The following is a 15492-nucleotide window of genomic DNA, read 5'->3' as shown; positions in this document are numbered from 1 at the left end:
GACCAATCTTGGTTGCACTGCATTGGTCTGTACTGATGTCATTCGATGTTACATGTGAAAATAAAGGCATCTTAAATATGTTTTCACCTGCTCCATAATGCTCATTTAATCAGTCCCCAATCTATTCCATCCTGCCAGTGAAGTCACCTTTCCAAGATACTTGGACTCCTTCTCTTGAGGCTGAAACCAACCCTCTGATCCTTTGCCTTCACACACTGCCTTAATTCTTTGTGGCATAGATTCAAAAAGCTTCTCATGTTCAAGAAACCAGTTTGAGATCATTTGAATTTTGTGACATGGTGCATTATCCTGCTGGAAGTCAGCTGAAGATGGGTACAGAAAAGTCATAAAGGAATGGGAAGGGTCAGCAACAATAGGCTGTGATATTAAAACGATACTCATTTGGGGACTAAGGGGCCCAATGTGTGCCAAGAACAAATTCCCGCACCATTACAACATCACCACCAACCTTAACCATTAATACAAGGCAGGAATGCTCCATGCTTTCATGTTGTTTGTGTCAAATTCCAACTGACTGTTGCAGCTGAAATCAAGAACCAGTCAATTTGTTATTCGTTTTTGGTTAGCCCGTGCAAATTGTTGACTCCTATTCTTATCTGACAGGACTCCCTGCAGGACTTAGGTATGCTCTTTTGCTGCTTCAATGTTTGACTTGTTGCAGGTATAGAAATGATATTCCACATATTCTAGACGTACCAAGTGGTTATTTAAGTTATCGTTTCCTTTCTTCCATCTCAACCCATCCTATTGCCCTCTGACATCAACAGGGCATTTTCAATGACACAACTGCTGCACAGATTTTTTCTCTTTTTTGGACCCCTCTCTGTAAACGTTCAGAGATGGTTGTGTGTCAAAATCCCCGTAGATCAGCAGTTTTTTTTAGTCTTTTTTTAGAATGTTTCCGGCACTAGAGGTCTTTATTTTTGATAGCAGGCAGACAGGAAGAAGGGGCAAAGAGAGGGGAAGATATTTGGCAAAGGTCACCGGGTCCGGGACTCAAACCCGGGACGGCCGCTTCGAGGACTATAGCCTCTATATATGTGGTCGCGTGCTAACCCCAACACCACCAGCGCCGCAATCAGCAGTTTTTTTAAATGCGCAGACCATCTGGCAACAACAACCATGCGATTAAAATCACTTAAATCCGTTTTTCCCCCAATCTGAGCCTGGTTTTAACTTCACCAAGTTGTCTTTACCATGTCTGGATGCTTAAATGCATTAAGTCACTGCCATGTGAATACATATGAATATGAATACATTTAACGCAATCATCCTAAAAAAGATTGATGCATGGATATAAGTCACTTACATGTCCTGGACTACAATATACTGGTGCGGTACCAGCCCGTCAATGCCGTTGTGCCGTCCCTCCCACCAGTCTTTAGACGCTCGCTGATAAAGCAACAGAGAGGCGCCCTTCTTGAAGGACAACTCTCGAGAGGAGCGCCCAACATAGTCGAACTTGGCAATGGCTTCAATAGGCTCTCCCTCTGTCAAGAGAGAGAAGATTAAACAGATCAGGTATCTTAAACATGACATGCATCAAGGAGAGATGGCCACAATCCTAAGTGCAGACATTTGCATTGATTGATACAAGTGTCTTGCCATAGACAACAAAATTTCAAGTGCATTTGTTTAAATGTTAAAACAGTTCCAGCACACTGTGTTCATGTGTGCTAATCTGGTTGGTTACTTTGGTTGTAGTCAATAGTAACCCAACTCCACTGAACCACAACACCAAAAGACCCCGAGGTGCTTTAGCAGGATATATATAGAAGGTTTCTACGGAGATCTATTGACTCAGGGCATGTCAGTCACAGCATGAATCATTAGACAGGGTTGATAACTGCTCATTTACTGTAGAGGTACAGCTCTGGTTCAGTTGAAAATAAAATAAAACTATTTTCTGGACAATCCCAACCACTACATTTTATGCTTTCTTTGACTTTACCTGCACGGTCTAATGTTAAGCTCTAATGTTAGTGTCTTCGGCTATGTTTAGTATTCAAAGGTAACCTCCTCCGAGCCCCTATGCAAGCACTCCGGCAACACATATCTAAAAATAGCAGCTTTATTTCTCCTGCACTCCTACCTCTCCTTGCAGCACTCTTTCTCACTTCATGTCAGACAGGGGGTCCCTGGAAAGAATAAGCCTCAACCTAACACAGATTCTATCTATATATATACACACGGAGAAAGGGAACAGAGTAAATGGCTTAAACTTGTCTCACCTGTAAGATGCCATTATGATATACCTTTTTCCACAAGAATTTCTAGATTAGTTTTGGGCTAAAAATAAAATGAGATTGTGGTTCTTCTGAGATGATTTAAAGTTTCATTATTTCTCTTATCTGTCCTTTTATCCTCATTTGTTTATATTCAATTTCTTTCCTTTTAACCTTTAACTTCCACATCGTCCTTGCATGAGTGGATTGCCAGTATTGACAAGGCGGACGTGATGCGGCTCCAGTAGAAAATGACAAGTAAGAATTTACTGTCTGAATTAATTGGGTTGCACCACAGCGGATGGAGCTGTTAATAAAGCTGACAGCAGGTGGTATGATCCACAACGAGGACTTCCCCTCTCCAGCACCTTCCTCATGTGGCACCCCCTTTAGAATACACATCCATCTGATGCACAAATGTTAATGCAAGACTTGCGTTGCAGTGACATGGCTGAAGCTCAATGTGAAAAGCTATAAACTCAATTCTCAGTGGGCTCTACTCAGTGATGTATTATTATTACTGCATGAAACTGAAACTATAGCTAGCTCTCACATAAATGTCCACACACTACAAAGTAGAGAGCGGAGATCAGAGAGTGTTGACGATGAGAATTGGAGGCTTGTGGTGTAAGAGATGCAAACTGTCAGATGTCTTCCACAAGCCAGTGGAGCACTGTCTCTGCGTCTTGCTCTGCTGCATTGTTCACCCGGTAGAAACAGGGCAGCAGAACCCTTAAATGAGATGTGGTTATGATCTGGGCAACAGAAAAAGGTATGAATATATTCTTTATGCATGAACCACTTTTTTCTGCACTCTTGAAAATCCTGCATTATGCATAGCTTAATTTTGTGAACAGAACAGTGGGCAGGATGATGAGGCTGGGAACTTGAACGCGTCTCTATGAGACAAAAAAGATTGACCCACTCTGTTCAGAAACATAAATTTCACTTTATCACATGCAATCCAATCTGAACTGTAAGCCTGTGGGGGCACCAGGCAACAAGGACATCCTGATGTATTCCTGCAAAGTGATAGATAATCAATGTGGCAGTTAGTTCATCCCTGACCTTGCAGTGATTTTTACCAGCAAACAGAACATCAATGTAATGACAGCGCAACAGAGGTGTCATTCTGAAAAATTCCCTCAGTGAAAACCATGAAACCATGGCACATGAAAACCTATACTTCATTACATCATGTTTTTTGTTTGCCACATAACCAAAATTATTGCCCAAAGTGTGTGTCCATCATTATCAGTGTAATAGCCACACTGTTAAAGTTTATAGATATTGAAATTTTGAATTTTGTTGGGAAAACTAGCAACTCACCCCAAGTTGCACTACCAAGAGACTGTGTCCAAAACGTCATATATGCAGTATTTTGTATGCAATTTAGGTGACTAAAGACAAACTATAATGAGCTGGTAGCTTTCAGGGCAACTGTTACCCCTCCTGGATTACCACTGTTTTATTAGGGTAAAAACAGATTACCATGGTAGACATTTACCATAGGAAAGAAGTCCTGGGTGTATTTGATGTAGCACATTTTGATTTACTAAAACATTTTGGTGGAGGGAGTGCTAAGTAATTGGTTGAATTCTTTTCAACAATATAATTCTGTAAGGCAAGCTTCAAGTTATTTACCACATATATTTGATTGTAGATTAAATATTAAGTTATTCACCTCTTTTCACCACCATCTTAACTGTTTATGTTCTGAGGCAAAAAATAAAAACTACCACAAGCTCTGTAGATCTTGAACAGATGTTTAGGAAACGATGCGCTGCTGCATGTGCGCGGTCCATGCTCCTTTGGGACATGTCTCTCAAGATTGCTTTATTAAATATATGTGAATGTTAAAAAGTTCCTCTAATATTGAGGTCATTATAGTACAGTTTCACAGTGTAAGCACTGTAAAATTACAAGTTTATGTCTAGAACTTAAGGTTTTAATCTTGACTATAGATGTCCCACTTCTATTATCTCTCCTATTGCTCCAAAAGCAGGATTAAGCTGTAGTCTGAGTCCACAAAATCGCTTTAAAATCTGTCACAGTTACCCTTCCCATGGATTTTGTAGTGACACTATACAGGTTATAGTTATGAATTCAATTCAATTCAATTTAGTTTTATTTATATAGCGCCAATTCACAACACATGTTGTCTCAAGGCACTTCACAACAGTCAGGTACATACATTCCAATTGGTCCTAACCATTGAACAGTGCAGTCAGAGTTAGTTATTTATTCAAATTGGATAAAACGTTTTTCTGTCTAAGGAAACCCAGCAGATTGCATCCAGTCAGTGACTTGCAGCATTCACTCCTCCTGGATGAGCATGTAGAGACAGTGGACAGTCACTGGCGTTGACTTTGCAGCAATCCCTCATACTGAGCATGCATGTAGTGACAGTGGAGATGAAAAACTCCCTTTTAACAGGAAGAAACCTCCAGCAGAACCAGGCTCAGTGTGAGCGGCCATCTGCCACGACCGACTGGAGGTTTGAGAGAACAGAGCAGAGACACAAAGAGAACAAAGAAGCACTGATCCAGGAGTACTTTCTATGGGAAGGAAAAGTAAATGTTAATGGATGTAGCTCCTTTAGTCGTTTCACTTAGAAAGAAGGAACAGATAAACTCTGAGCCAGTTTTCAAGGTTAGAGTCTGAAAAAGAGCACATATAATTAGTTACAGTAAAGCTCAGTCAATCGCCATGTCTAGGAGAGAGAAAGCGTTATAAATGTATAAGTTGTAGTTATAAGTGTAGTCACTGTGACGGAGTCATCACTCTAGTTCCCTTGCTATAAATCCCTGTTTTTATTGTTTATAATGGAGGCATCTCTCGTACACACCAAGATCTTGGTCAACAAAGCTGCAGTTGGAGAAGTAGTTATTGCTCAGCTTAGTTTTGGAATCAACAGTGGAAATGGGATAATCAGCCAAGGTAAATGAACATTCAGCAAACTGAGGTTCAGGAACAAAATCACAGCTATTGCATCTGTCTTTGCTGTGCCACCACCACAGTCTCCCTACAAAACCCTCTACAATCAAACGTCCCAACACCCTGCTCTTTGTCTGTGTTGTTAGGTAAGATAATGTATATCAGAAGGTAAAATGAAACAACATTTAAAACCTTTAGACCTACATACACAGGCCTTAAAGAAAATAACTTAAAGGCCTTACAGAAAAGAATAAATTTAGTCAGATTCATATTGAAAACAAATTGTGGGAATTACATTTTTATTACAAAATTATATTTTTGGTTATGCAAATTTTGTAGAACTACCAAAGCAAATGCATCTAAAATCTATTAAAATTTATCATTTTGATTCTCTGATAATAAAGCTAGATCCTAAAGATGTGATTTATTAATTTTTGCATTATATGTATCAACTTAAGGCTATGTTTAGTGTTGCCTTAAAGAAAGTTTTATTCGTGATTAATACAAAGGGTTTTATGTTAAATTAATGAGGAGCATAAAAGGAAAAATTTAACTTTTAAGTTACATTTTTTTCTTTGTTGAACTGTAAATTTATTTAAAGCAAAAACATAATTGCCCTCACCTTCCTCTGCATCTTGATCACGATTTAACAAATATCAAGAAAGAAATTTGTTAGTTTGTTTAGTTTAAAAAAAAAAAAATTGTTCAATGCCACCTGAACAGGTTCCGAATTGCTTAAATAATGTTTGTCTAAGCAGACAAGACACACTGCCTTAGATGTATTGCTGACATTAAACTTTCCTCCTGATCCGTCCTTCCTTCGCTGACTCACTGTAAAATAGTCAGTCAGTCAGTTTAAGTTTGAGATGACTGTGGTTCAATGTGTTGTGTAACTCTAATACAGTCAAGCTTAGAATTATTCATACCCTGGTAGACCGTTTTTAACTATAAAAATACCTACATACTGTATGGTACATAAATAGTCCTCTAATAATTACACAAAGTCACAGAAGTGTAGCGGTAACAATTGATTTACCTGCTCTTCCAATCGCACATTTTAATTTTTCATCGTTTCAAAATAATGCCATCAGCTGTTATCTACACAATTTAAAATGGAAAAAAAACCAAGAGATTCAGTCAGTGCTGTGACTGATGGCTTTACTTCAGCTTCGCTTCCAGTTGTATAAGATGCAACTGGAAGCAAAGGTATGAATGCAAAGTCCTGCATGAAAATTATATTCTACTTTACTTGTGCAGAAAAAGAAGAGATTCACTATATCTTTCTTTTAGATGCCCTAGTGATTTCACTGAATGATGCTATTGTGTGTTCAAGAATTGGTTAAATATCTTTCAGGTACTTGTGTTCTTAAAATAGCTCTGTAGCTAAGTGATACAAACTGTAAAAGGCTTCACAAAAGATCTGACAAGACTCCACCTTTTTCCATTTTTATTATATGACTTTTAGAAATATGGAAATGCAATAAAATTTCTAGAAAAAAGGCTGTATAACAACTGTCATCTGTGGGCATTTTATACACTTTACAATTTAGTATAAACTAATTATTCCAAAGGAATGTGAAAAAAAAATCTAAGGAATAAAAAAAAAAAAAGAAAAATCAATAAAGGGACCTTTAAGAAACCTCAAGCGACCAAGAGGGTCCAGACCACTGTGGGTTTTATAAGACAGGAATGTGGAGATGTCCTGTGGCCCCAGGGGTGAAGCAGAACCATTACAATATGAATAGCTGTCCATCACTCTGAGCCCAGTACTCTGGCCATTCAAGGTTAATGCATTTAACGGGCCTGAAAGGGAGGATTAACCAGCCAAAGCTGCTGAGAGCCAAATTTAACCCTGAAAACACCTCGACAGGGAGAAAAGCTGAGGTTTGGACTAAGAATATGAACATACAGCACATTAAATGTAGCTCTTTTCAGGTAATTTGTTCTGACACAATAACTGAATTACTTTGTTCAATAATAATTTTTTTAAAGGACACACTGCGGTAACATGTCGTGAGATTAAAATAAAGACTAATTTTGCCAGAATATTTTGTGTATGCACAATTATAGGATTTTATAGTCACCCACCATCCTCACTGGTGTGAGTCTCTGTCCCTCCCTCATTGTCCACCTCTTCCAGTGCCCCATGCTCGCTGTAGGGACTCTCACTGTGGGGGGATAAAAAGTACAAACCATCAGCCACAGTAGAGATCAGAGCTCGGTTCCTTCAAAAAGTTTAGTTTATTTTTTTCTTTCCTATTGTATTTCCCCAAGAAATGAAGTTTGCCGCTCAAAAGTATCCAGAGCTACTTTACAGATGCATGGATTGCTAATGAAACGTAGAAGCAGTTTAAACAACTGTCATTATCACTTTCCTTTGAAAGTTTCATATAAATATCCTGTCAGTTGTTGGCCCTCGTTTTCTAAAAGCTCTTCCTCTGGCACCGGGCTGTGAAAGCTGGCAGTAAGGCCACATGCCCCTCTCCACAGATTACCTCTGCCAGGAAGTGAGCGTCTTCTCCACCTCCTCTCCAGCAAGAAAGAGCGGTGAAGCTGCCAAGACAACAAATCTCCCAAGGGCTCGGTAGGCACCACCGGGGGACACGGCTGTTCTGAGACGGGTGATTAGTTCTAGTCAGGGATAAATCCCCGTCAGCCTCAACAGAGGCAGATAAAGACGGGAAGAAATAAGAGATAAGCCCTGCTTACAGATGTGGGACTGGCAAGGAGCCCCGAGTGTGACCTGTCTGACTATAGTTTATGCTGCATTTGGACTAATCATTGCTGCTTTACCCTTCTGTGGCTGCAGCAATTTAAGTGATTGTTTCAGTCTGCCTCATTTATACAGAAATCCATGGAGAGTCAGCACTGACGCATGCTCTGCCTCGTCATGTTCCACAACCACAGCTGCCTAACTGGTGTATAATTACTCGTATGAACCTCACAGACAGCTATAGCATTGAGAGCATACCTACATGTTTAGTCAGAACTCTGTGAATGCCTGTGTTCCTTTAACAATAATAAAACAGAAATGAGAAAACCACCACCAGCTGTCAGACTTGTAACCTACATCTCATTTGGGAATTCTATGTAGCTGCATGCAGTGACTTCATCGGGATGTTTTGCACCTTTGCCTATAGTAACAGATAACCCACCCAGACAGCTGCGACAGGACATCCTGGTAGTTACACTTTAACTTGGACTGAAAAGCAGAAATGTAACTGAACATTCAATATTAAGCAACGACCAGGAATTATGTTTGCTGTTATACTAAATATGGAGCGCCTTGCAAAAGTGTTCATACTTCTTGACCCTTTTTTTTTTTATTTGGTAGACCAAAGGTATAATTATTAAAAGGAAGCAAAATGTGCATGTTTTCCGAGATTCTTTACAAAGAAAAGGAAAGGGTTGGTGGTGTTCATTTGTATTCAGCCCCCACTGGGTCAATTCTTTGAAGAACCACATTTTGCTGCAATTACAGCTGCAAACAATTTGGTTTATGTTTGTTTGCATGGCACATCTGGAGATGGGAATTTTTGTCCTTTCTTCCTTGCACAAGAGCTTAAGCTCATTCAGAGTCCTGCAATAGTTGTAAATGTTAAACAGGTAAATGGTACCGTCTGATCCAACGGGTTCTTTTACTGGCTCCCCACAAGGATGTGTTTTGTCAAAAGTAAACCGAAGTTGACCTGTGGAGTTCTGCAGCTCCTCCAGAGATCCCATGGTCCTTTTGGCAGCTCCTTTGGTTAACGTTCCTCTTGCCAGGCCCCTCTTGCCTCAGTTTAGGTGGACGGCCTAAATCTTGGTAGGTTTGCAGTTGTGGTATACTCTTTCCATTTTCAGATGATGGATTAAACAGAGTTCTAAAAACATTTGGAGATTGTTTTTAAAGTTAACCGGCTTTAAGGTTCTAAACAAACCTCTCCCTGACCGGTCTGCTGTGTTCCTTGGGTTCATTCACCAAACCTCATAGGCCCTCACAGAACAGCTGTATTTATACTGAGATTAAATTACACAGCAGGTTGACTCTTATTTCCTAACTAGGTGACTTTTGAGGGCTAGTGGTGGCACTGGATTCTGTTTAGCTGTATCAGAGAAAAACAAATGCAGTCCATATAGTTTAGGTGTTATTTTGTAAAAGAATTGTGTTATTATGCCCTACTTTGTGTTTGTCTATCAAATAAAACCACAGCAAAACATATGTATGTGTCCTGGTTGTAATGTGGCTTAATGTGAAAACGTTTAAGGGGTGTTAATACTTTTGCAAAGCACCGTAAGATCTTTTTAAGTTCCCTACCAGTAGTCTCCACCAGCCATGCACTTCTCATAGATGGGCCCTTCCAGTTCTTTGGCATCAGGAAAAATAGTCTCGTGATGGATAATGATGGTCTTGATGATCTCATTCACATGAGCCTGGCAGGAAACCTGGTCTTGGCTGTCTGGAGTAGGCATAAGTGTGGGGCCGAAACATATGGCCAAGTTGTACGGGTCCATCATGTTCTCATCACTGTACTGGGACAGACTGGAATGAGACAAAAAAATGGCAAAGAAATATGTAACAGAACTTCAAACAAACCTCAGTGAGCAGAGAGAGGACATAAACGTGGAAATGTAGGATTAATTAAACTAAGTGTGTAGACTCACTGGTTGAGGAAGGCAAAGAGGTAACGTGTCACAATGAGGACCGATCTGGGAACGGTTAGGAGAATCTTTCGGATGTACAGTGCTCTCTCATACAAATTGTCTATTCCTAAAGCAGAAAAACAGACCCACAGGTAATGAAACAACAGAAACCTTATTTCGGTCCAAGGAGTGAACCAGGGGGGGCTTATCCCTATACCTTGCAATGACAGAGTTATTCCTTTCCATTTTGGGTTCATTTTGTGACAAATAAACAATTTAAAGTTCTTTATTGGCCCTGTTTTGGTTGTCTCTGTACAGAAAAGTGGTTTAAAAAAGGCCAAGACCTACTTATAAAACCTTTATACAAGTATCTGCAAACAGTAGGTATAGTTTGCAGAATGTTACAAAGAGTCTGTTGAGGATGGCTTCAGGTTCACAAGAGGACAATTGGATCCATCATGTTTTTTAATAAAAAGTAAATGAATAAGTTAAAACAAATCTTCACTACTGCTGATAACTTAAAGAAAAGGGGGTTTCAAGTTCTCTGTTCAGCTCTCAATTCCATTCTGTTCAATAATGCGCAATAACAATAATAATCCCAAAGGGAAACTGATCAAATATATTCTCTAAACCATCTCTTTTCTTTACTTAAAAACTCAAAGTATTTATTTTTATTTTATTGATGAAGATATTTAATTTACTCATAGGTTTGTCAGAGTAATAATTTACATGTAAAACTAATTTGTTTGCAGCTCTGGAAGTAAATTGAAAAAACACTTTGATTGCCTCAGATGAAAATTTGTGCTTTGTTAAATAAAATAAAAATAAGCTATTTAATTAAGGTGAGGAAATAACTGCATTTTGTCTTTTCACAGTTCTCATAAAATAATTGGTAGCACAGATGAGAAAACCTCTGAGGCAAGGAGCTGTATTGAATTATATTTTCAGAGAAGAAGTTTGGTTCCTGGGGGATGAACAAAAATGTGATAATACTCTGAAATGTGAGCTTTTGTTGTATGCCTACATCTGTTTACCCAAAATGTTCCAGCTCCGTATTAGTGACGTTCATGTCATTATTTTCCTCCAGTGACAGGAAAAGGAAGGAGTGACGAAAGTTTAAACCATTCACTGACGACAGCAGGGATGTAAAACAGTATCTTCTGCTCCACATGAAAACAGGACGCCTCGGAAACAGTTGAGAGTTGAGAACAACCCAGAAAAAGACAAAAACTCTGCAGTAAACTTCGCAAACGTGTCTTTATTTAAAGACCCAACACTGAAACTTTTTCTGCAGGAACACTTCTGAGACATGTTAGACAAAGCCGGGACTTGTGTCTTTTATCACCATATCATTTGTTCCACCTGAAGCAGCCTGCATGTTTTAGTTGGAAAGGCTGAGGCTGTGCCAGCTTGCTAAAAATAGCCACGTCATCCTCCAGCCTCTCTGTGTCATCTGGGATTTGGGCTTCTGGAATATTTGTGATGCGTTTCATTTTTTATGAATATCGGCCTCTGTGTGGTTCTCCAGACGTCAGAAGCTAATATTTAGAGGTCTACTTTGATGAAGGCAAATATATCTGTAAGCACTTCTGCACAAAATCTCCTGGCTACAGATTACAAAATGAAATATATTACAAGCAGCGTTCAGTGGAAAAGCTATGTCGTGTCTCGTCCGAGTCTCTCCAAATGGAAAAAAAGTTATTTTAATATGGAGTCTCCTGGGCACACAGTTCAGACTGTAATCACTGGAATGCAAACAGGGAATCCCCATCACTCATCCAGCACAACTACATGATGGTAGAACCAGGAAATCAACCAAAGTCTCATCATCCTAAATACATGCCACAAATACACAAAAGATTTAAAATCTTGAAAACACAAAGTACACATTATTGTCCCTCCACAAAATCCCCACAGGGCACTGCAGCAAGCATGAGCACATGACTTTGAGGGAATTCAATTGTTCTTTGGGAAAAAGAAAGCTCCCACATGTGAAGCCTTAAAACAAAACAAAAAGAAAAGCCACAGACGCTGTTAAACATAATATCCCTCTGTGTGTTCCACTAAATATGAACAAATAGTATCAAAAACACAAGAAACTTGTGTTGCCTAAAACAGAGATAGTGTTGAAAGTAAAACAGCACAACCCGAAACTCTTATAATGATATTGCTGTTTTAAAACTAATATGATCGAGCTACAAGCTGCATGTGGGTGACTGCAGGCAAAGTGCTTGACTAATTAACCAGGTCATACCAGCTTCGTATTAAGAATATAATCAGGGCGACTTGCAATCTGAAATTTGTGGGTTTGATTCCAGCTTTGTCCTGTCATGTGTTGGTGTGCCCCTGGGCAAAGCACTTAACCCCAAATTGCAAACCAATCTGGATATCCATCTATGAACACTCAAAAAAATCACTTGTTCTCAAAACATAAAATTATGGAAATGACTCGTACTCGTAGTCTTCCGCTTTATCCGGGACCGGGTCGCGGGGGCAGCAGACTCAGCAGAGACGCCCAGACGTCCCTCTCCCCAGACACCTCCTCCAGCTCCTCCGGGGGGAGCCCAAGGTGTTCCCAGGCCAGCCAAGAGACATAGTCCATCCAGGGTGTCCTGGGCCGTCCCCTGGCCCTCCTCCCGGTGGGATGTGCCTGGAACACCTCCCGAGGAAGGCGTCCAGGAGGCATCCGGTATAGATGCCCGAGCCACCTCAACTGGCTCCTCTCGATGTGGAGGAGCAGCGGCTCTACTCCGAGCCCCTCCCGGATGGCCGAGCTCCTCACCCTATCTCTAAGGGAGTGCCCGGCCACCCTACAGAGGAAACTCATTTCAGCCGCTTGTATCCGGGATCTCGTTCTTTCGGTCATGACCCAAAGGTCATGGCCATAGGTGAGGGTAGGAACGTAGACCGACCGGTAAATCAAGAGCTTCGCTTTTCGGCTCAGCTCTCTCTTCACCACAGCGGACCGGCACAGTGCCCCCATTACTGCGGCAGCTGCACCGATCCGTCTGTCGATCTCCCGCTCCATTCTTCCCTCACTCATGAACAAGACCCCGTGATACTTGAACTCCTCCACTTTGGTCTACATCCCCATCATGTTTTTAACTCTTTTGTATACACGCTTGGTTAATTTCATTTCCCTGGAGAGACATTTTTTACATAGAGCCAGGTTGGTTGGGATAGCTTTGCTTCCTTAATAAATCAAAATATCATTTGAAAACCGCTTTTTTTATTTACTCATGTTAACTTTGTTTGAAATGAAAAAGTGTTAGATGAATATCAATCCAACATCCAATGTCAACAGGTATCTTTATTTTAAAAAAAACCCAGAAATATCAAGTAGATGACAGAAACGATACAGATACAGCATGTGTACTTACTGATGCATGAAAGCAGGTCACTGAATCTCTCTTTGGGGAAAAGAGGGTTCTCCAGACCACGGAAGTACAGTTTGAGAACACCAGCCACCGAATTGATGTCATGATTATCCTCATCATCTGTGAGAGGGTCGTTTCCTGCAGCACAATAACAGAAACACATCAGTAGGGCACCACGATATATATTTTGCGATGCCAATAACTGTGTGCAATCCGGACTGTTTCAGATGCAATAGTCATAAATTCAAGCTTTGCATTTTATTAATGTATTCAGCCTGTAGGATTGGAGTCTAATTGCAGTAGATGGCCACACCTGACACAGATGACCACTGGCCAAGATGCTAAAATCCTCAGTATTGGAACTGTTATAATGACAGATAAGAGAAAGTGGAAACATGGATTTATGTGAATCAAATATAGTTAAGATATGCTTTCACCTCTCTCAAATGAGTTCTTGATGTCGTTGACCTCCAGGTGGGATCCAGGTACACGGAAGATTCCTTGATGCTGGAGGCCTTTGGAGGTAAACACAAAAAGAGACAAAGTTAGAATAGACTTAACTTCTACTTTTACCTAAGTGAACATGCAACACAGACACAAAAATCCTCACTCAACTAAAATGGTTTTCTTAGTTGGGCATGAAAGGCACATCTTCCTTGCTAAGCCCCTTCACTTTGCTAATTAAAGACAGTAATGAGTCGGGGAGACTGCAATCATGTTTTCCTGAAGTGTCTTCCAGCTGGAATTAGAATTTAATGAGGAGAGAGGTCAAGAGTCGGGAGAAAGCAAAATTAGTTTGCCATTTGCCTCCTTTTAAATTCCACTCTGAGCATCGTCACAACCCAGACATCTCCATTGGCTTTAAATCAAAGCTCTGAGGGTCTTTACTAATCTTAATTAAAGACAAACTTTTATATTAGCCCTTTGTTCATAGGTCCTATGAGTGGAAAAGTCTCTGCTGCAGTAAACATGACTGAATCTGTATTTTCTAAAACTGTGACTTGAAGTGGAACAAGCTCGATCTTAAAAAGCTACAACATCAAAGAACCCAAATCATTAACATCAGCTCAAGTGTTAAGTGTCATTAACACTATAATTATGAAAACAGTTTGGTTATTGGACGTTTTCATCAAGAAACAATTATTACAGAGATCAGGTGATCAGGTTATAACTGCTTAGCTGGACTGACGACGAGTGACTCACCATATAGATTTATGTAGCGAATACAACTTTCAACCACTCTGGGAATAGCTTGTCCAGAGTCCTTAGGGGGGAGAGTAAACAAATCAACAGTATAGTAAAAGTAAGCAGACCAACCTGTAAGTTCAGTTTAAGTCAGGACAGAAAGTAAAAGTTGTTTTCTGAAAACCCAAAAACAGACCGAGTTGATGTCATCAAATTGTTTAGTCATGCCCAATCTCAGAAACTGCTGGCTGGGGAAACAAAAGCACTGACTGCGGTTTGAAGGCTGATTTTAGAAAAACCGACAACACAGAAATGTTTACATATTTTTATACTTGCAATTGACTTGGAATGTTAATTAGTTTTAAGAGCCTTTCTTTCTCTCCAATTAAATTAGACACACACAGAGAAACTGGTTGGTGAAAAAATCTGGCCGAACTTTTTTTACACAATTCAAAACATAATAGACAAGCTAATTCAGTAAACATTAGCTACATTTCAGTGGTTAATCTAAGCTTTCCGTTGTTGCAAACATTCGGAAAAAATATTTTAAAACTGATCTATTGTTCTTGATTACATCTCATAGATTTTCATTTTTTAATATATGCACAGATTGTTAGCAGTATTTCTGTTGTACGTTTTATTTGTAAAACTCTAGACATGTGATATTTGCTCACTTAAGGAAAATTCTTAATGTTCACGTAGATTATTGGGTTCAAAAAGTAAGTTGATTACCTTGAAATAAGCCACTTTTTGCTTTTCCTCTCAACACAAGTTGGTGCTATGAAAGGAAAACTGTTGACTGCATGTTACCGAGCCTACTTCCATAAAAGCCTTCAACATTTTACAGATGTTAGGTTTGCAATATATATATTTTTTTTCTTAGACAAAAATCCTAAGAAAGATATTGCATAACTACATTTTAATTATTTGCTATGTGTTCATTAAAAAAATAATCATTCATTAAAAAATAATAACTGGAGCATCCAGTAAACAGTTGCGTAAGTCAAGCTTAAATCTACAAGCCAATCAATCGATGCATTCAAAGTTCTGCAATAAAATGACAGCTATGGTAAGGATTTGTTTAGGCGCTATTCATTCAGTGCAGCTTGTCATTAATCAAGATC

At 39.6% G+C, this 15492-nt stretch overlaps 2 protein-coding genes across 6 annotated transcripts in view; one reads left to right on the top strand and one right to left on the bottom strand.

Annotated features, from left to right (window-relative positions):
* The window catches only part of ccdc113 (coiled-coil domain containing 113), a 29580-nt gene extending 17829 nt beyond the window's left edge, over positions 1–11751 (top strand). For both annotated transcript variants that reach the window (XM_047391771.1, XM_047391790.1), the window contains exons 10-11: positions 10682–10807; positions 10894–11751. In XM_047391771.1, coding sequence (XP_047247727.1) covers positions 10682–10781 — 100 coding nt within the window. In that variant the 3' untranslated portion in view covers positions 10782–10807; positions 10894–11751. The remainder of the gene's footprint in view (positions 1–10681; positions 10808–10893) is intronic.
* Positions 1–15492, bottom strand: part of srgap1a (SLIT-ROBO Rho GTPase activating protein 1a) — a 114551-nt gene that overhangs the window by 10307 nt on the left and 88752 nt on the right. For all 4 annotated transcript variants that reach the window (XM_047391667.1, XM_047391677.1, XM_047391695.1 and 1 more), the window contains exons 13-19: positions 14387–14447; positions 13621–13698; positions 13187–13321; positions 9828–9933; positions 9481–9705; positions 7272–7351; positions 1331–1511 (exon numbers count right to left, since the gene is read on the bottom strand). In XM_047391667.1, coding sequence (XP_047247623.1) covers positions 1331–1511; positions 7272–7351; positions 9481–9705; positions 9828–9933; positions 13187–13321; positions 13621–13698; positions 14387–14447 — 866 coding nt within the window. The remainder of the gene's footprint in view (positions 1–1330; positions 1512–7271; positions 7352–9480; positions 9706–9827; positions 9934–13186; positions 13322–13620; positions 13699–14386; positions 14448–15492) is intronic.

The sequence above is a fragment of the Girardinichthys multiradiatus genome, chromosome 2 (assembly GCF_021462225.1).
Source record: "Girardinichthys multiradiatus isolate DD_20200921_A chromosome 2, DD_fGirMul_XY1, whole genome shotgun sequence".
NCBI classification, from domain to species: Eukaryota; Metazoa; Chordata; class Actinopteri; order Cyprinodontiformes; family Goodeidae; genus Girardinichthys; species Girardinichthys multiradiatus.
Note: the sequence above shows the minus strand (reverse complement) of the source record. Positions and strands in the feature narration are given on the sequence as shown.